The 27,564-nt window shown below is 38.6% G+C and overlaps 1 protein-coding gene across 1 annotated transcript in view; it reads right to left on the bottom strand.

The window, feature by feature from the left end:
* The window catches only part of RAB3C (RAB3C, member RAS oncogene family), a 112,435-nt gene extending 85,775 nt beyond the window's left edge, over positions 1-26,660 (bottom strand). The window contains exons 1-2 of the mRNA XM_068176178.1: positions 26,501-26,660; positions 19,895-20,122 (exon numbers count right to left, since the gene is read on the bottom strand). Coding sequence (XP_068032279.1) covers positions 19,895-20,122; positions 26,501-26,524 — 252 coding nt within the window. The 5' untranslated portion in view covers positions 26,525-26,660. The remainder of the gene's footprint in view (positions 1-19,894; positions 20,123-26,500) is intronic.
* Between the last annotated feature and the right edge of the window lie 904 nt (positions 26,661-27,564).

Raw genomic sequence — 27,564 nt, 5'->3', positions numbered from 1 at the left:
TAAAATGTAGATGCTCTCTTTCTACATGTTAGTTCTCGTGGCTTTTTCTCTATGCAGACTCAACAGTACACAGATGATGCTCAGTGTCCAATGTAACCAATCATAGGTAGACCTGCACACAATTAATGAGGGTTTTTGAGTGGTTGGACTCTAATAACATTTCCAGGTCCTTTGTCATAATTAACTACATATGTTACAGGCACATGGGTACAAAATGTGATTTGAGAACAGGCAGCTGCCACTAGGAATTAGTTGCTACTAGACAGAGATATATTTAGCTATGAGATAAACTGATGGTAACATTTGAAGCTGAATTATTTCATTCAATGTGGACTCCTCTTTAGCGAGTAAATAATATAGTCCTGTCTGTCAGTCTTTATTTGCCCGAGTTAACTATTTTGCAATAATCCTATTTGCGTGAGCAGGAATCACTCTCACAGAGGATGCAGAACTGAGATCTAAAGCTGAAAATTAAGATTTTCATTTGCAAGTGATTTAAATTCTGCAAGCCTCTGACAACAGGAAGGAGCACAAAGACAAAGAACTGATTTCTTCTGAACATGCTCTTGTGCATGGAGGGAAAAGAGTAGACAGAAGTATGCTGTTTTCATGCACATAAGCAGGATACTGGCATGGAAGAAAAATCACAAAAATTACTTATGAATCCCCTTTTTAAAGAACCTCAGAAATAATTTTGAAAATACATAGAAAAGTGCAGATTTGTGCCAAAGCCTGTCAGAGACTGAAAGAGACAAAACCAAAATGATTAGTGTCACATGCAGCTCATTTACTTAAGTCATATACTGCAAAATCTTGGCTTGGGTTCAAGGGAAATGCCTGGCTTTTAGGAAATAAACTATTTAAGACTTCTAATGCAGAACACTACAAAGAACAATGAAATTACTGTCCAGATAATTAACAGTAAGAGGAATGGCAGCAAGCATTACACAATGTTCTCTGACAAATATAAACAAATGAGAAAATGGATTGGTGAGCAGAAGTTTCTGCTGAGAAAACTAATTATGTATCTTTTCCTAAACTATGGTTACGAAGTACAGATTCCTGCTCCCATAAATAACAGGAAAAAACAAAGACATTCTTGCCAGTTTGTTTTAAAGTTCTTTCCTGATCTAATGTATAGCCCCAGGAGACCTTTTGCTGCCTGGTCCACGTCCTATTGGGGTCTATGTAGTCCTTTTCCAAACATGAAAACCAAAATATTTGTAGAATATTTTGGGGAAAAAAGACAACTTTTAAAAGCATTATAAAAAGCGACCAATCAAAAATTCTAAGACTTAAAAAAATCATACAAACTCCTCAGCAAGTTGTTTATAAGGCACTGTGTTACCAATGATAAAGCAGCTTTTGCTTATGAAAAATCATGCCCAGAAATGCTTATAAAATATCAAATTTAAAGTATAGCCTCTTTCTCCATAGAAAGGGTTAATCACAAACAACACATGGTGGCATGGGCATTGGGATCCAGTGGAACCTCTGCAGATGGCACCAAGATGAGTGGTGCATTTGACGCACCTGAAGGACAGGATGTCATCCAGAGGCACATGGACAGGCTTGGCAGGACAGCCCATGGGGAATCTCATGAAGTTCAATAAGGCCAAGTGCTAAGTCCTGCACATGGGCCAGAGCAATCCCAAAGAATACAGGCTGGGCAGTGAATGGATTAAGAACAGCCCTGAGCAGAAGGACTTGGGGGTGCTGGTGGGTGACAGCCTGGACATGACCCAGTCATGGGCACTCACTGCCCAGAGAGCCAAATGTGTCCTGGGCTGCATCCAAAGAAGTGTGGCCAGAAGTTCCAGTTCAGGCCGCCAACATAAGAAGGATTGGGATCTGTTGAAGCAAGTATAGATGAGACAAAATGATCAGGGGTCTTGAGCACCTGTTTGTGAGGAAAGGCCAAGAGAGCTGGGGTTGTTCAGCCTGGAGAAGAGAAGGCTTTGGGGTGACCTTATTGCACCTTCCAGTACCTAAAGTCTATAAGAAGGCTGGAAAGGGAATGTTTACAAGATCGTGTTGTGATAGGACAAGGGGGAATGGCTCTAAACTGAACAAGGGCAGATTTAGATTAGACATATGAAAGAAATTCTTTCCTTTGGAAAGAGGATGGTGAGGCTTCACCTTGAACAGCTTGCCCAAAAAAGCTATGGATGCCCCATCCCTGAAAGTGTTCGAAACTAAACCAGGCTGGAAGAAGCTTTGTGCAACCTGGCATTGTGAAGGTGTCCCTCTCCATGGCAGAGATGTTGAAACTAGATGATCTTTAAGGTCTCTTCCCAAACACTCAACCGAAAAGATTCCAGGATTCTATTAACACCTTTGGAAACTATAAGTGGTCTACAGAAGATTTTACCTGTTAGCCTGAAACAGGTATTATGACCTCACTTCAAAGGTCAAAGGAAAATTGGAAAATATTACCTCACACCAAAACAAATTGGTGGGTATTTATAAAAATATAGCATCAGCACCATTTTCTGGACCAAAAAGTATAGATTTCCTAGAATATTCTGGATTCTGCTGCAAAGGTGTTCCAATAAATATCCATCATTAAAATAAAATTCAAACCATCATTTGGTCTCCACAGAGACATCAGATCAAATAATCAATATACCTCTATTTTTTTCCTAAAATGAACGCATACACAGAAGGATTAGGATGTATCGTTTCATTTGAAATTTCTACCTTGATGGCTGTGCTTTTTCTCAAAGCATTTCTGAAAAATTAATAAAACTGGCATATTCACATCTTTAAGTTCTAAATGTTCCTGACTGATAATTATTACCATCCATCCTAGTATTCCTTCTGAAAAAAACATCCTTTCTTTTCAACAGACAGTGAAATTCAGAATGTGACCAAAACCACCTGGTTCTAATAAACAAACAAACAAAAAGCCCTAATATTATTAACTATTGGCATCATCTCAGCAATGGCATCCAGCTACAGGAGGCTTCTACATGCATAACACTGATTCATTGGTTCATGTCTGTCTCCTTAATATCATTTGTGCTATTCATAATCTGCCCAAAGTGCTCTGGTGGTCATCAATTTATAGCACATTGATTTTTACAAAAATTCTGAAAAGCCATGAATAAACTGAAATTAATCTGTCATCCATTGGCTGTTCTTGTTGTCAAAGGCCTCCTTTTTTTTTTCACCTTATAAAGTTGTGATTTAGACAGCAAAAATATCAACATCTATTTTACTATATTTCTGCCCACTTCTTTCTCTGTTTAATAGAACATATATTTACAGAGAGGAATATTTTAGATGGCACTTTTGTTTTAGAGATGCTTTTTAGTACAGAAATAAAGCATCTTCTGAAGATAGATATTTCTGGCTACCAGTCATAGAGCCATGGTAGACTACTAACTTCAATCACATACTAAATTTTAGCTTATTAGGACCTTGAGTTTCTGATTCCACTTCTAAATTACCTCCCTTTCCTCCAGTTTCTAATCTTACACCTGTATATCCGTCTAATGAAGCTTGTTTGTTAACTTGACTCTTTTCACTTTGGGGGAACACTGAGAACCCCCTGTGCGCCAAATGAAAACCTGTCCCTTTGTGTAAGAGTTACTTGCAACTTCAGAGCAGATTAAATAAGAACTTGCTATTGTAGACTTTTCTGAAGGCTTTTTTGTTTGAATTACTCAAAAGTGAACATCATCAGGTTTGGAAGTTCTGTCCATAAATTTACCAGATTTAGAAATCTATGTGGAAATCTCATCATAGGTCCAGAAAACAATTTAGATTTGTAAGAGAAAATTTTGTGATGTTAGAAGTGAACTTTGATATAAGCTGGATGTTCAGTTAATCACAATAGTCACAGCACTAATGGCTAAGTTAGATTTACAGGTGATTTGGTTCCAGATGAAGTACAGTCAATCACTTGAATTAAGACTTCCAAGGACATTAAAAGCCATTAAATTTATTTTGCTTCTCCCTAACCTACTCAAAGACCAACTACAAAATCCCTTTCAGAAACAGAACAGAGGCTATTAATCTCCTAAATGCTAAAAGTCTGGCAGCCCTTGAGATAGAATTTGGATTACCAAGGGGATGAATCACAGTGATTCAACATTAGTTCTCTCAGTCTTGGAAATGTTTGTTATAAAGATTTTTTTCTATGATTAAAAGCCATATGTGATTAAAAACTGTGAAGCAGGCAAGTACATTTAAAACCCTTGTACTGACAAAATCCATATGACATTCAGAAAAAAATCCTGTATTACTTAGGCTTGTAGTTACAGTCACTGACAAAAAACAATGGAAAATACAATAATGTATATTTTATGTGGATAAAAATTTGTAAAATAAACTTCCAGCATTTAAAATTCCATTCTAAACAGGCCATGTTTACAACTACATTAAAGAAGATATTCCAATATTACTGGATTTAACTGTATGCTTCCAAGAGAAATACCATAGTAGGAGGTACTTTTGAAAACTTGAGTTCTCACAAGGAACATACAATAATTTTGGTCTGTTGAAAGTTATATTTGGGCAACTCAGTCTTTCTTCTACATGACCAGAAAAAACCATCTGTAAGGAAGTGAGTTCTCCTGGCTTACAGAACCCCATTTTCTAAGATCTTATGTACACAAGGGGGGAAAAAACCAAATACACTATTGCATTCAACAATTTATCTGCATTGGTCTGTAAATTAGGGCAAACCATTGGGTACTCTGCATGTTCTCACTGTATTATATGTAAGTAAATCAGGTAAAAAAAACAAAAGTCAAATAAAAAACTCCCCAAACTTAAAAAATGCAAGGACGATCGTTCTGTTCCCTGTGCTTCATGTTAGAGACCCTTGGTGTGGTACCATACTGTGTGACGGCAACACTGCTTTGCACGGTGATTGAACTGAGACAAAATTGTGTAAGATGAATGCATGTTCATCATTGTCAACAGAGATAGCCCCTAGCATCTTGCCAGAATATATTCAAAATACAACAGTCTCCTGATCCACACTTAACTCAGTCTTGCCTGAATATCTCCTATTCTTAAATAAGGTGTATATATTCATTTATGATTTTATACCCAGAGAAAGAAAGTCATGCAATGCTATTTTACTTCCTAACTGGCAACACAAAATGAAAAATATCAGTGGACTAGGTCCCAAGGGCTGTATAGTAGTCAGAGTGAACCCCAGTTTATACAAAGTAGTATAAGACAGAGTAGTGCTCCTGTTTTTGTACAGGGAAAATACACCTTGACTTTCCAAATCAAGGTTACTCAACTTACTTTTCCAAGACACCCCACAAGAGTTTTTATTTCTAGTCAAATATACTAGGCTAATGTATTAGTGTATTTGTGTACTAGCTAAGCTAATCATGTAAACTACTACTTTTCCTTCATTTTCCTTCCTTACTTACATGTGTGAGAATGCATTTTATATCGGCATTCCTTTCTTAGACTCTGTCTGATTGTCCTAGAGGACACCATTGTCCCAAACAGGAATGGCTAAGAACCACTGCATTGGAGCCAAGAATTTCTAAAGGAATTCAGATAGAAATAGTCTGTGATATCTGACATTTCAAAAGAAGAAAAAAAATTTATAATTTAGCAAAAAAAAAACTAGTGTGTAATCTATCAGACACTACAAAATAAAAAATCTAGCTCTTAGTAATATTTAATAATAGGAATCAAAGCACAAGTATTACCAGAAGATTTCCTGGAATCCATCCTTCATCATTCTGCATCCTTCACCACAGTGAAACAAGAAGACTGTAGTCCTGCCCTGCCTTACCTTCAACCTCTTCTGTGATCACTTGTGAACTACTACCACACAGCTCTTAAAAATCATTGTTGTAAGGGACAGGCAGGTAAATTTCCTATTTCCCTGAATCCCAGTATTAAGACTCATTTGTATGTAACAGAGGCCTGAGCAATAAAATGGCCATGACTGAATTATCTTGCACTTGTCTAGCTAGGAAATACACCTTCATAAAAAGCAAGAAAGCTTCTCCTGGGAGAAGGCAAAAAACTGATTTGTTTTGTAAATAATACACCTGTATGTATGGCCAGCCTTTCTGGGTCAAATGAAAAACTTATGTAGTCAGTATCCTCTCTAATAGTGTTTATTAAATATTCAGGCAAAATTGCAACAAAGTGGACATATATGATAGCCCTTTTTAATATGCCTCCAATCTCCAACCACACACAGCTCTCTGGTTTGTGAGATAGAAGTAGTTTCTGTGTCTATAAATACTCTCAGTGAGTATCTCTTAACATGAGTTTGCCCAGACTTCTCTTGATTCACATAAACTTTTACCAAGAACTGCCATTGCTTATCTACGTGTATGGGACTGACAAAATTTATGAAGAATTTCAAGTTTTATTCTTTCTATCCCTTTAAAATTCCAGGCTCTTTCTTATCATGCAGATCAGCTATTAAGATGGCTGGTTTAAAACAGGATATTTCTTTAGCGTACCTTAGCCTTCCAATTAGAGCAAGAAAAAAAAATTAGCTCTAAATATATGTAAGCTTAATGTCCAGAGCTGAAGTCCAACTAAGACTGTTCTGTACAAATGCCTTTTATCCTTGCTTCTTTCATGTAAAAATGTAATCTTCTATTACTGCTTATTCCAGTTAACTTTAAGGTTCCTGTTTCTGCACAATCATAATGGCATTTATAACCGTCAGCATAGACACATTTTTCCTGGACTATGATTTTCTGTAAGGTCTTTTCATCCTTCAGGCAGCTAATTACAATCTTGCTTCAGATTTGACATTCATTTTCACAGGACTCCTCATATATGCTTCCATCACATCTTTCTTTTTGTTTTCTCTCTTCTCCTCTAATTAGAACAATACTGGCTATCCTAGCATTTCCATTTCCCATCCAAAGCCACTATAATCCCCTTTGCCATTATATGATCTTTTTAATGTCTTTCTGCCTTGATAGGTTCCATACTACCTGCATCATGGCAAAAGACATGTTCACACTCAGCAGCTCTTTAGTGAGCTTCTTGGTCTACCAGACACATCATGTCCGAAGACCAGACTGATTTCTGATTGATCACTTTTCCTTCTGTTGTGATTCTGCTACGTGCCACCAGCTCTACCTTATGGAATGCAGCTAGCTACTGACACTATTTTGAACCCCTCAATAAATTAAACTCCCAGAAGCAGAGTGCTATGAAAAGAAAGCATTATTAGTGTCTGACAGATGGACATTCTGAAAGGGAGCTGGTCTAAACAAGAACAGAAAAAATGTTGTTGTCTCATGAAGCATAGAAGCAAGACAAATACCTGAATCCTTGGTACTCTATATAAGACGACCACCATATTCAAAATATCATAAAAGCACACAGTTGGGGAAGTAGCAAATGTGAGCATTCAGAAAGGTCCAAGTGCCGCTTGTCAGCCCAAAACCACAGAAGCATTCTAAGTCAAACCATGAATGCCTCTGTCTGTTATACAGATGATCAGTACATATCCTGTTCATTTGTTACAGGTTTCTTCAGCACATTGACATCATGTAAATAATGGGCCTGCTTACACATTTTTTTCTCATCTAAACTAATTCTCAATGAGTGTTGTGCATTTCGGACAAAATAAAGTGTACTTGTGGAAAAAAAAAACAACAAACCAAACCAAACCAAACCAACAACAAGCTTTATAAAAAATTAAAGTACTAGTCTTGCCTTTTTTTCTAGAGAAAGAAACTTACATTATTTATCTCTATTTCCTTTAGTTCCTCTATGTAGTACAGTAGAGTTTTTTTCTTTACCTATTGTCAGTTTGAAGTTCTTTCTCCATATGAAGTATCTCCAGTGCAGTAAATAATGAAATAGTCCCATTTCCTCTGGAAATATTTCACCAGGCACATGCAAAAACCATATTAACTGCTTTTCCTTGGATGGTTAGTAATAATTCCTTTGTTTTCTCATATACCCAGTTCATGCCTTTATTCAGTGGTTGTTAACTAAACAACTTATACTTTAAAAAGTACTTTCTTATTCTTGTTCCTTAAGTGTCAAATTTGATATCATTAAATTAAATTCCAATTCTATTACCTGACATTTGAAAGCTAGTAGGGTATTTTTTATGTATTATATACCGATCTCCTCTTCTATACTGGTAACGCCTTCCAACTTACCATAATATAAAATCATTATTAGCATATATCTACTATGTGTTAAGTTTACTATTTGAGTCCTAAAACCTTTAAACAATGCATTTGAAGTCTAATGTCCTCTCCTGTCAAAACAGCTTGTCATTAGTTCCTCACGCACTCTTCTTTCCAGTACTGAAATCAGTGCTCTCCAGGAAATTACTTTGATTCCTTTTGTTCATACAGTTGAAGAATCTTACCTTTACACCCAGTCAGCAGAGATACTGTCACACTTCAGCTCATACCTTTTTAGTTCACTGTTAGCATACGTGATGCTATATCATGTGTGATCATATCCACTAAAATCTAGAAACCCTAATCACAGAATTCTCCAAAGAAATTGCACCTGCAGTAAATTGCACCAATGGCTGTTAAGAAGTCTTGGAAGATGACTAGAATTTGAGTAACTTTTGGAGAAGAGGTCAGAAATAATCAGTCCCAAAAGATTTATGGACATTGCAGAAAGCACATGTCCTAATTTTAGGTGAATTCTGAGATATTACATATCCAGCTGTTTTTTATTTAGCTCAGCTCATTCTGGAATGCTCCTTTAAGATGAACAAATATAGGCCTTAGTACTCAGCCTAACAAACCAAACCATCTATAAAGGAAAACCAGAAACCCCTATGAGAGTTTACTTCATATTCATTTTTGCAGAGTGGGCTTTATTTCCAAATAAAATAAACCAAAGTCAATAGTATCTAATCTATAAGGGGCAACAATTCCCACTGAGTATCATTCTTGCTGTCACAAGAGAAAAATTGATTTCCTGTGGCAGACCTAAATTCCTTTTTCTTTCTATGAATATACAAAAATAATAACCTCATGTCCAGAAAAGAATGAACTTTATATATATACAGTTACCATCATATATAGATAGATACCATACTAATTTTAGAGTAAAGAAGTCAGCAAATTACACCATTGACAATGTCCATCTGAGTTATTGATTGAATTCATTGAAGTAAAATTTCCCTGTATTTCTCAAGCTGCAATTAATGAATAAACAAAGTCATAAGAGGTAAAAACTGGGGAAAGAATTTGTTTACAAAGAATGAGTAACAAAACAATCTGGGTTAAACCAGAAATACCAGGACAATTACAAAAGAACAATATGTTTATTCAGGAAAGATTGAAGGAGATTAGCCTTCAACTACACTGAAAAGAAAGAAAAGTAGAAAAAGCAGTTTCCCTAATGGAAAAAAAAATATTGCAACCAATATACTAACTTTTTTTCTTATCTGACCAACAGATATGAATGTAAATACAGAGCTAAATTCTCCAGAGGTGCTGTTTTGTTTGATATCATAATTTCTCATGTAAAATCTGCACGCATTGCCCATGATATATGCTACTATATAAGCTACTACAAACATCCTCGTGTGACTAGAGACCCTGACGGCTCTGTGCTCTTACAAAATTCACCTAAGCTTACTACCTGAAAAAAATGCAAATTGACTAGCATTAAATAAAAAATTAGGTCCTTTTTGAGATCCCCATATCCTCCCTCAGTCACTTGTGTCCCTTTCAACCCAGCATAATTTCAGAATGACTTCAAGATGTTCTAACATGGTGCAGGGAAACAGCTTGTATTGAGCAGCAGGAGAGGGCAAACGTGAGCTTTAAATATTATCTCTACACTCCCATTTTCATGGTATTTACATTATGGCTCCTGTCCAAGGCTCTGGTCCTGTGATTTCAAAGCAACAACTGCACAGCAAGAGTGCAACATTTTGCTGTAATCAAAAACATGAATCCTATTAAAATTCAGCAAGGAGCCTGTATGGACTTCTTCTATTTTGTTTTTCTTTATAGATTCACTGCAACTGTATAGATGTTATCAATTTGCTGCTAAAGTGGTTCATGGGACCTTGCAGCACAGTTGATTTCACTTTTAGGAATGCCATCAACATCAATTTCATTTTAGAAACAGGCTTAGTTTTGCTTATTAAAATGATAACTTAGTTACATTTTAGTTAGTAACAATAAGTTACATTGACAGTTTAAAAGTATACTGTCATATTCTCTGAATCCAGTTGAGCTTGTACAAATAAAATAGCTTATTTATTTTTCAAATTTAGTCCAATGTAACTGTTCTTGATCCAGATCCCACAGCAAAATCATTCCTTTTATTATTTCTTTCCCACCCTGAAGGTTTTTCCTCTCATGAAAAAAACAAAACAAAACAAAAATCTTTCAGATACACATCTATGAAATGCTCTTCTATCTTCTCTTTCCTTTTCTAATCACCAGCTTTTATGGGGCCTATGTAACATTTATATGATATTTGCATGTGTGGAAGTGCTGGTTCATGACAGTTCTTCCACTGGTATATGCTTTCTGACAGTCACAAGCTGGTGACTTGCAGATCATTATGTGGCAGGAAAAGGCAGCTATAAAAATGTTACACCAGAAGGCAGTGTGGTCACAGGACAGGGGGAGCTGCAATTACTTGAAGTGTGGCAGTTTGATGATTTGTTGGCCTAGAACATAGCGGGATGCATTTCCCTGAAGTCCAATGAAGAAAACTGCCTAAGACACACTATATAAAAGTGTGCTGGAAAGGATCTTACACTAGCTAAGTTTCTCTTAAAGAATTCCCACATAAGCTTCAAGTTAAACAGTGAGATGAGCCTTATTTGGAATCTCAATTATGCTAAATGACACCTTTTCTTTCCAATTAATATATGCCTTTTACTACAGATGTATAATTTTTTACAGATGTATCATCATGAAGTAAGCACTGGGTTCTGTAAAGTACAGGACTTCATAAAAGAGTGAAATCCTTAAACCAAGACTTTGCAGAAGGCTTTCAAAAACTGTTGTAATATTGAGAAAAACATGGGAACTTAATGCTGGTTGCAGTTTCAGAACTGACATTGCAGAACTGACTCACATTTCCTCTCCAAACTTTCTGAGGCCATGAATTTGCAGCCACTTTGGTATGCATTTTAGAGCAAACATGCAGCATCAGGACAAACGACAGCCTAGACAGGGTGCTGAACTTATAGACACCATCCTTTTTTTTGAGTTGGGTTTAAAGACAGTGTTTAATACTCTCAAGACAGGCACTTTTTAATAGGAATAAAATTGTAATATCTCATAAATATTTGAACAGCCAGTGCTGCATTTTAAATAAAGAGCATATGAATTTTTAAAAGTACAATCACTGGCCAACATGGCCTGTCCCACAAAGTGTACAACATATGCTCTTTGCACTGAAGTCTGAATGGAACATGCCTTTTACATCACCAAGGTCTTTGGAAGCATCTATATTTTTACACATTGAATACTTCCCAAGACAGCATTTCTTGCAAAAAAAATTTAATGAGCACAGTTCTGGGTTTTCCAGTAAATGACTGTAGTATCACACCTTTTAGCACTTTTGTAGTGTGATTTTGTAGTGTTTTCTAGTGTGCAAAGAAATAATACCGACTATCACATGTAGTATCTCATTTTTCACATCATTTATGGTGCCCTAATTAATAAATTCTTGGTCCCATTTCCCCTCAGATTCTTGGTGCTTTCTCTCACATCATACCTCATAGTATGAGCAATTGCAGTCAAACTTCCAATAGCAGCACACATATTATCTTTCCAGTCTCTGCTTATATTTCCCTCTGCTCTGCTGCCTTTAACATTTAAGCTATAGTAGTTATTTATATTTTTATATATTATATAGATGATTTAAATTACCAGTATGTACTAAAGTTTAGAGAAAAGACAAACTGTCTTGTCTCCTTTTAGGTAAGCAGTATCTCCCCTTCCTACTGGTCATTACCACTTGAATGGCTGAAAGTGAACTATTCCAACAATTTCTTTCTAGGCTACCTACCTAAGATGATGGAAAACTGCAGTTGAATTGGATCCATGGGTGCAACTTTAATATAAACAGAAAAACAAGTACAGGAAACAGAATACAGAATAAACAGGGCAAGAAAGCATAAATAATCCCTAAATTCAGGGAAATATACAACTTCTGAAATTAACTAAGACTCCTTTAAAGCTATACAAAGCTGATAGATCTGAATACAATAGTTCTCTCTGTACAATAACAGGCTTTCCTTTGACTATACAAATTTTCAATATCTGTTGTTGACAGCTCCAGATGCTATGAAAAATAAGGGTAAAAAACAATTAAGCAAAAATCATCATTAAAAAATTTCACAAGAAATTTCATTTCTGAGAAATGAAGTCTACCAAATATAACTTGCACATAAGTGGAAGTACTCTCAATGAATACGTAAGAAGCACCATATGAAATAATACTGCAGTATGAAAATAGGATCCTACACCAAAACTTTCAGGCTCTTCAATGATTAGTTTTGTGTAGAAATAAGCAAAATAGGAGAAATTAAATAATTCAGGCAAGCCACATCCAACAACTGGATAACATTTACCTGTTGAAGGGCATCTTAAAATTTAACAAAAGCTTCCCAGAATTTCCCCTTGTGTCAGCTAACACAAGAAGTCCAGAAAGACAATAGCATTCTATCTCTCAAAACTGCATTACTTAGTAACCATCTTTTCTTGGGAATGGTTCCTTTAGGACCTTCTAACAGACCAACGTTTGTAAACATATTGCACTTCTTATCACAGTGGACAGGTCAGCCCTACTCGTGTCTGCCTGGAGGTGCTGCTCTTTCAGGCTGTGTCTGTAACAGCAAATTAAGTTGTAACAAGAAGCACTTGAAGGCTATCAAATTTGTCTATGCTGTGAAACTGCCATCATGTTTTGTGACACTGCTTTGACCCAGGCTTGCAAGCATTAGCTGTTCCTGGGCAGAGTCCAGGACTTAGCAAAGGACAGACACCTTTCCCAGTAAAAGATTGGGATGTGTCCATTCTCTTTCAGAGACTGAACGAGTTTAAACATATGGACAAAAACTATTCCATGCCAGCTGAATACCAGTGCCTAAAGTCAGTCTTAGAATGTTTCATTTACTAATATAGCTGAATCCAGAGAAATCTCAAATTCCAGCACTGGAACAGTGTCCCCATGGAAGTGGTCATGCCACCATTTGGACAATGCTCTCAAGCACATGATGTAACTCTTGGGGTGTCCTGTGCAGGGCCAGGAGTTGGACATGACGATCCTGATGGGTCCTTTCCAACTCAGCACATTCCATGATTCTACATTACTCTCTTCAAATCACTTTGTCTGATGTATTACAGCATACACATTTGATTTTCATGCTGAGATGAGGAAGTCTCATTTTCAATATTAGATTTACTATCCTCATCTACAATGATTGTGCATTCAAAGTAGCAGCTACACATCGTCACCAGCAGCTGAGAAAGGAATAATGAAATATAGTTTGCACTGGCTATCATAGGAATTAAAAACACTCAGATGAGACAGATGTGACTGAAAATCCTGTGATGAAATACTCACTACATTTGCGAGTATTCTCTTTCTCTACATGGTATTCCTACCTCTACATGCTACTCCTACCTCCACTTTTATTGCTTCAGCTTTCACTATCTTTCTACTGAACCAGTTTATTTAGTGATTCTTGAACTGATTCTTATAGCCCTAGTCAGTGTTTCAGGGTATTTCTGCAATATTGCACACCACACTTTTAAGTTACTGCAGAATACCCTTCAAAGACCTCAATATCAAGATAATACTCACACATATTGGTACTCTACAGACCCTTCTACTGCACACACACACACAAACACACACTCTCACTTTTTTTTTTTTTTTAATCTGAATTCTATTTACTGCTAAAGGACTGTTAGGAAGCTTGTAGAGAAAAATCAGGTGCCTAATATTTATAGATTTTTTTTAACAGTTACAATAGTTTTAGTTATTGAATGACAACATTGCATTTTCTCAATCAGCTTACAAAATCTAGTCCTCACTTAGTTCCTAAGCCCTATGATGATTTATAGAAGCTGTTGATGTGAAGGAAGCAATATTTTGGGCATCAAATGAAACTGTCACAGGCACTTCTGAGAAGGACATGCTGACACAGCAGTGCTTATCCCGTCTTCTCTAGGAGGATATCTTTCTACGTCATTATTGCACCCAGTCCTTGAAGTCTACAGTTAGTCCCAGGGAAAAGCCATCTGAGCAGCAAAAGGCAGTGCAGTGTTCTTATTGGATATTTGCACCAAAGTGCTACAATCAGATATCATTGTATGAATGCAATTATAACTTCTTTGTGCAATAAACACATCACAGAGGGAAAATCTGATACTTTATTCCACAGACAAAATTTGTACTGAAATCAATTAGAAATCACTGAGTCTTCTGATCAAGTAAATTTTAAAAATGAGCCAAAGAAAAGGTATGGATGAACTGTCAGTTAAATATGTTGACCTGTCTTTGCAAATGTTATGCTTTCTTCTAAGAGCCAATCTCTGTACTTTATTTTCCTAATTTTTTCCTCTCTATTCTGTGGTTTATTATGACATGTTAGCTTACAAATTCTATGGCCCAAATAAGCCTATAATTTTTCCATAAACTACTGCAGGCTGTTATTTGTATTACACCATTGACAGTTCACAAAAGTAATACAAGGCTTTACATCACTACAGCCACAGATAGATTTAAAAGGTTCTTATTTTTATTTTCTGATTTACACACATTTGAGCTTTTAATAATTTTAGATAAAATTTATTTTTGTCTGAATTAATATTAAGAAATCATATTTAAAATTTCAGTGTAAGTTTGAAAGTGTGAAAATCTTATAGCCTACTAGTTTCAGCTCTTTCCTTTAATATTACTAATTCAAACCAAAATTATTTGACACTGTAAAACATCCTAAAGCCCTTTAATAGACTTGTATGCTGTGTCTGTATGTGCTGCATACAGACAATTTTTCTTTACAAAATTTTGTATAGTTTCAAAAGAGAAATCAGTATCTTTTTAGGTAAAGCACTTTTTTTTTTTTATTCTAGTCCTCTAAAAGATAAGAGACATGTTAATATTCTGTCTTGCTAATGTCCATAGCAGATTGTCACACTTATTATGTGCTGTGAAACAAAATTTCAGGACCAGATGGTGGTCCTATGACAAGGTAATGTGCTGCCACTAATCAATATAACACTTGAACTCTGAACTTCTTTAAATTCCAGTAGTAAATACTGTGGAAATAAGATGTTTGGCCAATAAGGAAAAAAAGCAAATATTACAGTGCTTCCAGCAGGCTCTTTGTGACCATTTGAAAATCATATTACAGCAAGGACTAGATGGAGCCCATTCTCCCTGACTTGAAAAATGAAAGACAGTTCAAGAATAAGACACTATTGCCTCGAAGCAAGAAAAAACCTCAAACAAAGAAAATACTTGCAGGGCATCCCAGTATGTAAACAATACCTACCTCATTCTGATAACCCTTCCTAGTTCATCCACGGTAATACACTGTGAATTTTCTTATTAAATAATGGCTGTGCTTCCTTGAGTGCCCAGCTTTAAACAAGTTTATAACCTTCACTGGTAAGCATAAGAGACTCTTATTCTGATGGAATCTGCAAGCTCCAACAGGCTTCAAGTTGAACACAAAGTATCTTGTTGAAAGCACTATTAAACAGGAACAATAACCTAGAAGAGTATGTACAAAATTGTAACAGGAAAAATTGGATTGGATTGATTGTGTGTCTACATAGGAAATTTCAGTGACTTAACAGCATTACTATTTACATATTTCTGCATTTTATTGTCAAGCAAGAATAGCAGAGCAGCATCATTCCATGTAATTCTTCACTTAAGTGCATGGCAAAGTAATTCAGTTCAAATTTTGTCATTCAAAATACATTTTAAAGTTGCATCTGCAGTCTTTTGAGTTTACAAAACTGTGAGACGTTCAATAATATTATATTTCATATATGCTGAACATCAGCTATCACATAAGGCCACCAAATAGTGTGTCGCTGATTTTGAGGGAAGTGTTATAACTTCATGCAAGTATTATAACCTCATGCTTCTACTCAGATTTAACATCAAATCACACTCACTATAATTCATTTGATTTTATATTCTATCTAATATAAATTGTCTTTCAAAAAGGAATAAATAAATAAATAAACGAAATGGAAATAGATATTGCAAGAGCACTGTTAATTTTAGAATGTTATTTGCATAGCCAATAAAAAAAACAAAGTATAATATAATATAGACACAAGCTACATATATACATGATGTGCATTAAGAACAATTCTGCTCTGGATATAACTTAGGAGACAGGATAATAGTGCTCTATTTCAGATTTTGTGCACTAGAATAGCTTTCTGAGATCCCTTACTAAATTTATTGAAGGTCTCAGAGATGCAACAATCAAAGGATTCACTAGCAAGCTTAACTGTAACAATGCTCCGACACAGATGCTCCATCTAAAAAGCAAAGACCGCTGCAAGTCAGCATTTTCAGTTTAAGTTAATTTAGTAATGACAAGGCCTTTTAAGAACTGGCATTAAAAATTTAGTGGAAAACAAACAACTCCCCCACAAAAACAAAAACAAAAAAAACCCCAAAAAAACCCCAAAAAACAAAAAACAAAAAACAAAAAAAAAAAAAAAAAAAAAAAAAAAAAAAAAAAAAAACACAAAAAACAACCAACTACTAACACAAATAAAGACGCAGTGCTGGCTTGGATTAAAACCCTTTCCTATGAAAGTGTGATCTGAAGTCCTGTCTCTAGCCCTACATCCTGGCACACGACTCTTCAAACAGGAAGGTCTCTTCTATGCTCTCTCTGTTTCCTCTTCCCTAAGGAACACAGAACTCTTGGTTTGTTTCAATCGTTTTGTTTTTTTCAGGCAAGAACTATCAGAACCTCTTTGGACTCTGATGTTAATGCCATGCAAAGAACAACAAAATATATTTTGCTACAAGTGGGAAGAACACAGCTGCTATATCCCATGTATGCCAGGGATAGACCATAACACATCTAGATCACTGGACAGCTTTGAGCTAAGCACATATTTGTGATGTGGAGAGGCAAAAAATATACTGGTGTCAAACTAATCACATGACAACCTTGTAAACTAACATTGCTGCTTTTGCCAGGAAAGTCATGAGCAATAAAACCTACTGTAATGGTTACTTGGTAATTAAAAGAAGAACTGTGTAAAAACCATAATATGAACACAATTTTATTGCTCCATTATAAAAAAATAACAAGGTTCTGTCAATGCAATCTCCAACATTGAACTACTAAAATGAAAACAGCATGTTATTGAAGTGTTACATATATATATATATATATATATATATATATATATATATACACACACACATACATATATCTATATATATATGTATCACATTATATTCATGTAATATATAGTTACCCAGCATGTACCATTGTTATACTAATGACAATAGTGATAATCTAAGCATAAATACGTTGAGAGGCAAAAAGTCTATGTTCTAGTTCCTAGAGGGGACAGAACAACAAAATATTTGAGGTACCAAGGGCTGAAGCCTAATGAGATAGAGTCTAGAGAACCCTAGGATATTCTCCATTGTACTATATTAAGAAAATATTCAATTTATCTGCTGTTTAAATCATATTAGACTAACTGGTCAGATTTGAACCAAGATTTTCTGAGTCTTAAGTCCTCAAGCACACCAGGAAGACCTGCAGCTCCAGCTCCACATTACTAAAGGTCTTGCTATTTCTCCCTCTCCTTTTAGTATCACCCAAGAATGAGGGGATGTATCAGTGAATCTGTCCTAAATCTAACCATGTCCTGGGGTGCACCAGGCACAGCTGGGCAAGGGAAGGGATTCTCCTACTTTGCTCTGCATTCCTCTGGCCTAGAGGAATTGCGGTTTTCAAGGGAATGATGCCTTAGGATTTTAGCTTTTAAATTTTTCAAATTCTGTACTGCTTCAGTGGATAACTCTAAAACTTTAGCTACTGTCTTCAGATTTTGGTCAGAGAAAACAATCACCCTAGGCCTCAAGCTCAAGGACACCTTACTGTCTCAGGCCCTGAAACTACAAACAAAAGTGAGTTGGAGGCGGGGAGCAAAATGAGGGTACATGACTTCATTACCTGAAGCTGTGACTGGAGGATTAACACCTGATATGTAAATGGACCAAACATATCTGTCTGAAAAACTCCTGACCATCGTCTATCTTGGGTGTAGCCTCTCAGAGGCTTCTGACTGCCCAAGGTGTACCTATTGAAGGCCTTTAATAAATACTTGCTTTTTACTCTCTTAATCTCGTCTAGCCTCTGCTCCAGGGAGCCACTCCAAGGCATCATAATGGGCACTGGGCAGCTTCACCTCAAGTCCTGTGTGTGGTTTTGGCCACCATAATACAAAAAGAACACAAAGGTATTAGAAAGCATCCAAAGAAGGGAAACAAGGGTAGCGAGAGGCCTTGAGGGGAAGCTATATGAGGAGCAGCTGAAGTCACTTGGTCTGTTCAGCCAGGAGGAGACTGAGTGGAGACCCCCACTGCAATTACAAACTCTTTGTGAGGGGAAGAGGAGGGGCAGGCACTGATCTCTTCTGTCTAATACCTGTGACAAGACCCAAGGGAATAGCATGAAGCTGTGTCATGGGAGTTTTAGGTTGAATATTAGGAGAAGGTTTTTCATCTTTTTAAGAGGGTGCCTTGGTGTTGGAACAGGGTCCCCAGGAAGGTGGTCATGGCACCAAATCTGCCAGAATTCAAGAAGTTTTTGACAGGACTATCAGGCACATGGAGTGGTTGTTGTGTTGGTTCTGTGCAGGGCCAGGATGGGGTTCCTCCAAGCTCAGGACATTTTATGATTCTATGGAATACGTTTTGGCTATAATTTATTTTTGATGAGAACTGGTGGAAAAGGAAACCTATTCCCTTTCATCTCATTTTTCTTCACTGGGTATCTTTCTACTCTCTCTAAAGTAAAGGCAAGGAATGAAGGGGTTTGTATGCCTGGGTAACACTATCTCTTTGCACAAGTTTCCTTCCCCAGCAGAAGATGAGAGATATTTCAGGTGATCAGGATGACAGCGCAAAAAAATATGCCTTCTGTTACACATCCATTATTGTGGTGTTATATTTTAGTTAAATGGTATGCTCTGTCTCACCCCTTGAAAATGTATGGTTTATTCCAAGCCTGTGCGGCTCTCTCGGCCAGCTCTCCTGGCTGTGCTCTCTCAGCCCCTCTCTCCCCCTCCCCTTTCCCCCCTCACTCCCCTTTCCCCCCCTCTCCCTCAGAAACCATGCTGCCTCCCGGGGGTAGGACCCCCAATAACCCCTCATCTAATGAGCACCCTCAGAAGCCGTGTGGAGTCTCCTTGCTGCCTGCTGCCACCAGCAGACTCACAGCCTAGGGGGGCCCCCCCAGGGACACCCACAGGGGGTCCCCCCCCACCCCAGAACATGCTGCTACGCACTATTATAGCTCACACATGCATTCATAATTTTTTTAAGGGAAGACACCAGATTTAAAATTGGTGTTTCAAGGTACTTTGATATAACATGTATCACTTTCAATAATCTACATATTGCACAGACATTTATAGCTCACTACACAGACATTAATATATGTCAACCTGTATTATTTCCAAAAGAAATTTAATTAATGATAAAGAACTGTACTTCGATACCTTAAAAATACTGTTTGCATTCTAATATTCAAGACAGAAAAACTATGCAAGAAATAATTAACTGCTATTTCATTCCTATGCTCTGTCTCTCTAAATATATAAGGGTTGTGACACTCAAAGCAAACCTGCAGTTGTGTAAATGCTATGAAAACTACTACAGTTTGCTTAATTCACAGAATTATTTTTTAGCTTACCCAAATCTGTAGCTTAATTCTTTTTTCATTTTTGAAAACCGTTTTTACTTTGAAATCAATCCCAACCGTGCTTACAAATGCAGATGTAAAGGAATCATCAGCGTATCGGAACAAAAAGGAGGTCTTTCCAACACTGCTGTTGCCGATAATGAGCAGTTTGAACATGTAATCAAAGTTCTGGTCAGATGTATCTTTCTGGCCATATCTGGAATCTTGAACGGATGCCATCTGTAATTCAAAATAAAAAAAGAAATATCTTATTGACTCTTTTATAATAAAAAATAGAAACATTTAGATTTTATTTAAGTTTTTCATACCAGGTATCAGTGAAGCTCAAGAAGAATATCTTCTTGAAAGATTAGTCATGTGTGTGCTTCAGTGTGAACTTCAAGAAATGCACAGAGATCTAATTATTTTTAGTGGTTATTGTATCTAGCAGTAGTTCTGCTAGCAATAGAGGATATAAAAATGACTGGTGACCGGTACCAAAACAAAAAATAATAATTCTAAAAGTCCAGGTGAATTCTTTAGTATATCATTAAAAATACTTGTTTCTAGAAAATATGTATAAAAATATATTAAAAATATAAAAATATTATATATATATATATATATATATATATATATATAATTTGTATAAGAGAGAAATAAGAGATCAATGCTTCATTTTGACACAGTAGGTACATTTTCAAACAGAATCTTCTCTCTTCTCCAGGCTGAACAGCCCCAACTTGCTCCGCCTATCCTCATAGCAGGGGTGCTCCAGCCCTCTTACCAACCTCTTGGCCCTTCTCTGGACTTGTTTGAACAACTCCTTGTCATTGTGCTGGGGACCCCGGAGCTGGATGCAGTGCTCCAGTGGGGTCTCAGCAGAGCAGAGGGGTAGAACCCCTCTCTCAATCTGCTGGCCAAAGCTGCTTTGAGTGTAGCCCAGGATTCCCATGGCTTTCTGGGCTGGGAGCACTCACTGCTGGCTCATGGTGAGTTTTTCATCAGCCACTACCCTCAAGCTTTTCCCCACAGGGCTCCTCTCAATCACTTCTCTGCCCAGCCTGTGGGTGTGCCTGGAATTGCCATGAACCAGGTGTAAGACCGTGTATTTGTCCTTGCTGAGGTTTGCAGTGGCCCATCTCCCAACTGTGTCAAGGTCCTGCTAGATGACATCCACAATTTTTAAATACATTTCTTAAAATACAATTTTTAATCCATATAAAACACCTGAATAAGCACAGATTACTGAATACTGTTAAAGAGCAACCTGTTTTGCTCTAGGGACTTCAAAGCTCATGGATTCTATTTATAAAAAGTAAACCTTAGGCTTTCAGGAAAATTGCAGAGATTAGAGTAAAAATGTGACCGAAGTTCTACATAGGTTGCTCAAAAAAATGGCAAAAATAAAGAACTTATAGTGTTTCAGCTAGTTTTCAAGAAAAATTATCAAGTATTTTGAGAGCGTGTGGAAGTCCTTTGATTATGATTATTCTAAGAACAATGGTTTTGCATGCTGATTTGAGACAGAATGACAGACACTATAACCTAACATAAAGGCTTACAGAAAAGCAGCTCATGTAAAAGCTTTCTAATTTAGGCATCTCAGAATGCATTTGGGCAATCAGAAAGGACACCTGGAACCAGGATAACAGCTGTGCACTAACTCACACTCTCAGCACAATTTTAGTTACAGTTTGGTTTTAGTTATAGTTTAGTTATGCATAATTTTTTAGATAATTCTGCTATCTCATAGCATCAAAAACATTTTGCCAGCTTCTTTGGGCTACTGAAGAGTCCTAGAGGAGCGGGGACAAAAATCTCTCAAGAAGACATTGGAAGTAGCAAGTTTTTAATAAAAATTCAGTGTCAGATATATATTTCATAAATTATAGAGTAGGGAGTATTTTTTTTCAGAATTCAATTTCAGAATTACCTTCTTCATTAAATGTAGTATTGGGTACCTACACGCTTGCAACCTGAGTGTTCGCATTGGCCTTAAAATTTATTTGCTTCTTCCACAGCTATGCAACAAAGAAGATTTAGAATTAAAACCTCAATATTGTCAAGCATACGTATTACTAGTCTTTCAGCTTTATTATTTCTATATAAAAGAGAGAAATTTTCATTACTGACCTGTATTGTATAACTACTTGGGGATTTTTTGCTTAGAATATGAGAAAAAGGAAATCAGATATTGATTAAACGAGCCTACTCACAAGTTGCTATAAAGCAGTATAACACAGGGCATGCTGATGTTGTGTAGAGTTTGCAATAACAAGTCAATGAGGTCTATCAGGCCAAAGACTGCAGTGGCTGTGGGTGCCAGATGTGTGACCACTGTGTGTTGCTACAGCAGCCCATTCCACTGCCCTTCTGGCTACCCTCTGTTGTGCTGCAGCTGACAGCAGTAGTTACCCCTTGTAGCAAAGAGGAATATTATATTCTTTCCTGATTTTATCTCCTAGGAATCCATTCACATAGCTCCTTCAGCCAGCTAAAGATTTACAAAAAGAGGTTTAAACTTTCATCCATTTGCTGCCCTGAATCCTATGAAGCTTCCAACTCATCCCCACGTACTTTAATGCCTAACACTTCAGAAACAGTATGGTTCAGTGAGCAGAGAAATCAGGAGACCTGGATTCTAATAATAGTCCTGCTAAACCATGTACATTGTGTAGCCTTCCTGAGAAATAATGTGTTTCCTGAGGATAGTTTTAAAGACAGATTTTACCCACAGAAATTTCGGTGCTCCTCTAAATTGGTGTGGTTATATGCATTACTCATGTAGGGGTTTCTTAAACAGTACTGAAGAAAAAATTTAAAAAACTCAACGCCTTCACTGTGCTGTAAACTTATGGAGTCATTACTTGCAGTATCATAGGCAGAATTACAGTTGTGTTGAACATAGACTTGAAGCTATTTTTATTTCAGAGGCAAGAGTATGTCTGCTTACTACAAGATGCAAAAGGCATAGGAAAGGCAGAGGAAAAGACTAATTTCTTCAAGAGGATTAGTGAGGTAATAATCAAAACTGTTTGGAGAGACTAACTTTAGCTTAGCAAACCAGTCTCCCTAGACTACTGACAGTGATCTTTTCTCCTGTCCCAAAACCAAAGGAGCCTGCACTAGTGTAAAGAAACAACAAACTCTGTGCGTTTGCTAAGACTTTGACATTACTTCCCAAACTTACTCCTTCTGTAGTAAGCAAACAAGACAAATTCTTCCGAGAACAATCCACATTATGCTTACAATCTAAATGATACCCTAAAGGAATATCTGTATTTCTACTGACTGTAAGGGAAATATAGATGCCTGGTCCTCTTGAACATTTTGAATAAGCCTGTAGCACTTCTCTTTCTTAAATGCAAGCTGCTGACTTAAAAATTAAGTATGGAATGCACTGTAATCCACTTCCCAAGGTACTAATTTGTCAGTTCACTCCTGACAGTAGTTTTCCCTACTATTGGAGGCATTTGTAAAATATGAAGAAGGTCATGATGATGCTATGTTCCACCTCTGGAAGTTATGCTGGAAGCAATCACTAGGAATGCTGTGTTCCCACCTGTAATTAACATTACATACATGGATGAGAACCAATAAACCTCGCTAGTGTTATGATATTCTCTTTCCAATAAAGTAAAATGCACACCTTTATTTTGACTAACCTTTCTCAAAGGTTAAATGGATATTAAACAAGCATCATTTTCAACAAAACATGCTGAGTTTTCTCTTCAGTACAATTTTGCTCTTATTTGGTAAAATTGAAGAGAAAATGCACAGGGTTATTTTCATTAGCACCAAAAGCAGTCTCAAGCCATTTCCTACAGGACTTAGGACAGACTTGAGAGTCAACTGAGAAGTCTAAGCTCAAGACAATGAACAGAAAACCTATAGACAGGAGATCTCACATGCTTGCTCCTTATCAAAGCCAGGAGGAGTTATTTTGCCAGTTTGAATATGGTGCAAAGGCAAATAAAGGATAGTTTTGTATGCTTTCCTGCTTACAGCACATCTCTAAACTCCTAAAACATGGATTATTCAAGGGCATAGGCAAGTTCAATCATTAAGCAGAGTTTTCTGTTCAGACCCAGGAGCTTTCCAAGTCTCATATTTAGCTGTTTCCTTGATACCAAAAGAAAAGGTGAAAATAGAGCAGGGTTGAGAACAAATGTCAGAAAAACTGTGTTTACCTGCCACATTCACGATCATAACAAAACATTTGGCTTTTTCTCTATGCCTTGGCAGGCCTCATTCTTTGGCAGAATCAATTTGAACAGCTTTCTTACTTGAACAGTGCAAGACGCTGTGACCTCCAAGACCTGCACATAACTTTAGTTTGCACTTATATATGCATGCAACCCACTCTTCATGCTTCTTGTAGGATGATTTGCCCCTGGAAAATATGGTGCAAAAGGGAAGAAAACCTGACATTGAAAACAATGAGATTTATTCCTTCACATCTTTAGCAAATAAGTTGTTTCCTTTTAAAAACTCTAGTAACAATCATGTCTTAAAGGAAAAGACCATCAGTAAGTCCAGAGAAAATATCTTCCTTCTATGTACAATGATGATAGAGACTGATTAGTGAACTTAAAGTTGCTTCAAAGTGCAACACTCTCTTTCTGTCTAGTGTTGTTACAGCCCTCCTCTGAAAGTCGGTAACTGAGGTCCTTTTTAATAGATCACTTCGGTCAGATGAGAGTGGAACAGCACTGACTGAACAGTGTTTATACATACATAGTTGCAGTGGAAAGAGAAATGGTTCTTTCCTATATACAGGGTAGAAATATATACAACTTCTACTTCTTTCTATACAGCAGCTGACTTTAGTTGATATTTTAGTAAAAACAGAGTTTCCTGCATACGCAGCCTTTCACAAGGCGATCTTTCTGCCTTTTGTAAAATAGAATTAGTCAAACATAATCAATGGATATTGAAACCACAGAATACAATGGAAAAATGCAATGACTCTAACATACCAAACTGTATGTAGGATGTACAAGTGAGTGACACTCACTGCACATAGCCGTCTTTGGTGTGTAGATCAACTTACATTATCAGAGTAGTTAAAATATTACCAAAATCCTTATGTATAAGAACACTGTGACAAATAACCCAGCCATGAAGAAATTAATTACTTTTGAGGTGAAATATCAGATTAATCTAGGGACTGGATTTTAATCTTAACTCTTTCAGAGGCGTCCTATGGCTTTTGTTTTCTTCTTTTCTACATCTTGGGCAAGCTGCTTACTCTCTTGTATTTTTGTGATCTCAGCATTGATATCCACGTATGTAGACCACAGCCAATTCTCACAAATCTCACAAATCTTAATCATTTATTTTTTAACCAATTAACAAGAATTAACAGGGTTCAGTAGACAATGCACCGGCCACTTATTTGGAATTTATTGATTGCCAGCCATCTGCAGAGCACAGCTTGTAAACTAATGTACTTGGCAGCATCAGGAAAAGCTTAGCTGCTTCAAAGAATTATAGGGTCAGCATCACATATATATGTAAATGTATTCCAGCACAATTAGAAACCTGTAGTTATAAATGCAAAGGGTTTTTTTTAATCAGAACACTGAAAGGCAAAGTTGGGGAATACCAAGAAGATACAGAGATGTTAGGTCTAAAACATTTCAGAGAAGCTCCACCTGCTTCATATCAGCAAAACTAGCATGTGGACTTAGTGGCTTGGAAGGCTCTTGTACTCCAGTGCTTCTACTATGAACTCACACTAATAATATCATATCTCATGATATGATATTAGAGAGAGATCTATGAGATCTGTGAACTCATATCTAATAATTTTACTGAATGATAGGAGCTGAATTGTCATGCAAACTCCTGTATCTAATAGCTTTGTTTGGCCTTTTTTATCATAATTTTATAGTAACTTCTTAAATATCTGTAAGCAGCATTTTGGCTTGCTATTGCCCTTCTCCATTGTGTTTGGATGTGTCTGCTATAAACATACATTGTCTAGACATAACTATTGCCAGTCATAACAGGATAGGAAAAACTAAGGAAAATTGTTTCTATTTCTTTCCTTGGCAAAAGAGATAATTTATAAATTATCTCCCACTACCTAATTTTTTCTCCCCTCAGCCACCTTTGAAATGACCTTTCCATACATACAAACTGCTGAGAAGGGGCCTCTCCCTACCCCCAGCTCTAGCCATGAGCCACCTCTCCCCAGTGTAGGCGGGAGAGACTCCACGACTACACAAGTGGAGGCATCGTGCCAACTTCCTGTGCTTCCTTCCTCGGTCCTCGGTAGGACCGAGGTACAGCTCATCATCCAACACCTGACAGCCAGTTCCACCCAGGAGAGCTGCGACCGGCGCTCGGGGGCAGTATCCGAAAAACACCGTTCGATGTGCCCGAGTGTGACTCGAAACCCACCCCCTGCCCCGCGACGGGCCCGCCCTCCGGGGGACATGACCCCTTGCACATGCCCCGGGCCCCCTACACGCAAGGGGTGTCCTCACCCTCTGCCCGCAGCAGCAGAGCCGGCCCGGCGGCCCGGGCGCAGGGGCTCCTGCCCCGTCCCGGCTCTCGGCTGCACCGCGCCCGCCGCCCCCCTCGCTCGGCTCCGGCCCGGGGACCGACCTGCATGGGCGCTTCGTGCCTCATCGTCGGGCGCGGCCCCGCCGCCCGCCCGCTGCCGCTCGCGCCCGCACGCCAACTGCCTCCGCCGCCCGCCCCAGCTCAGCCGGCAAACCCGCGTCGAGATCAGCACCGGAGCTGTCCCCGCTCCGCCCCCGGCCTGCCCCGCCCTCGCTCCCGTGCACTCCCGGGAGTCGTAGTCCTGCTGAGAGGGTCCCTCGCCCTCGGCTCTGGGACAAGGGACTACAGCTCCCGGGGTCCTCGGCGCCAGGCCGCGAGAGGGCGGGGCGGGCAGCGCGGGGAGCGCGGAGCTCCGCGATCCCGTCTCGGGGCCGCAGAGGGTAGCGGGGCCAAGGAGCGGGGGCCCTGTGGTGGGCGGGGGCGCGGTGCGCTGTGCCCGTGCGCTGAGGCGAAAAGCGGAGACGAGCGGGCGGACCAGGCACCGCCGGCTCGGCGAATGCGCTGCCCTCCCGGCGCGACCGCCAGCAGCCAGGAGGAGCAGCGCCGGCCTGAGGAGCGCGGGCGGCGCTCGGAGGGCTGCGGAAGCTCCCGGTGGAACCGAGTGGGCTCACCCGGGCCCCGGCGGCGCTACACAGCGCCCTCTGCGGGCAGGGGGCGGGCGCGCCCGCAGGCTCTGCGACGCGGGGCCGCTCCCGCCCCGTTATCCCGCTCCCGCCCCGTTATCCCGCTCCCGCCCCGTTATCCCGCTCCCGCCCCTTTAGCCCGCTCCCGCCCCTTTAGCCCGCTGCTGCCCCTTTATCCCGCTCCCGCTCCGTTATGCTTGTCCTGCATTCCGGCTTGTCCCGTTATGGCCGCGCCCCGTGGCCCACCTCCAGCGCTGGGGCTGGGCGGCCGAGCACCCTTCAGCTTGAGGACTGCTGTTCACTGTCCTTGCTGTGCACAGTGACACTCCCTGGGCTGTCTTCTTATCGCATTCCTCTGTCCTGTTCTTGCCTCGCTTGGCTTTTGTCCGACCGCTGACAAACAGGGTGGGGCAGCTCTGTGTCGCGCTGCTGTGCCATGACCCCGCTTTTGGATGGTGGCAGCCGTTTTTGATGTCTGTACTG

Source organism: Anomalospiza imberbis, chromosome Z, assembly GCF_031753505.1.
Source record: "Anomalospiza imberbis isolate Cuckoo-Finch-1a 21T00152 chromosome Z, ASM3175350v1, whole genome shotgun sequence".
NCBI lineage: Eukaryota > Metazoa > Chordata > Aves > Passeriformes > Viduidae > Anomalospiza > Anomalospiza imberbis.
Note: the sequence above shows the minus strand (reverse complement) of the source record. Positions and strands in the feature narration are given on the sequence as shown.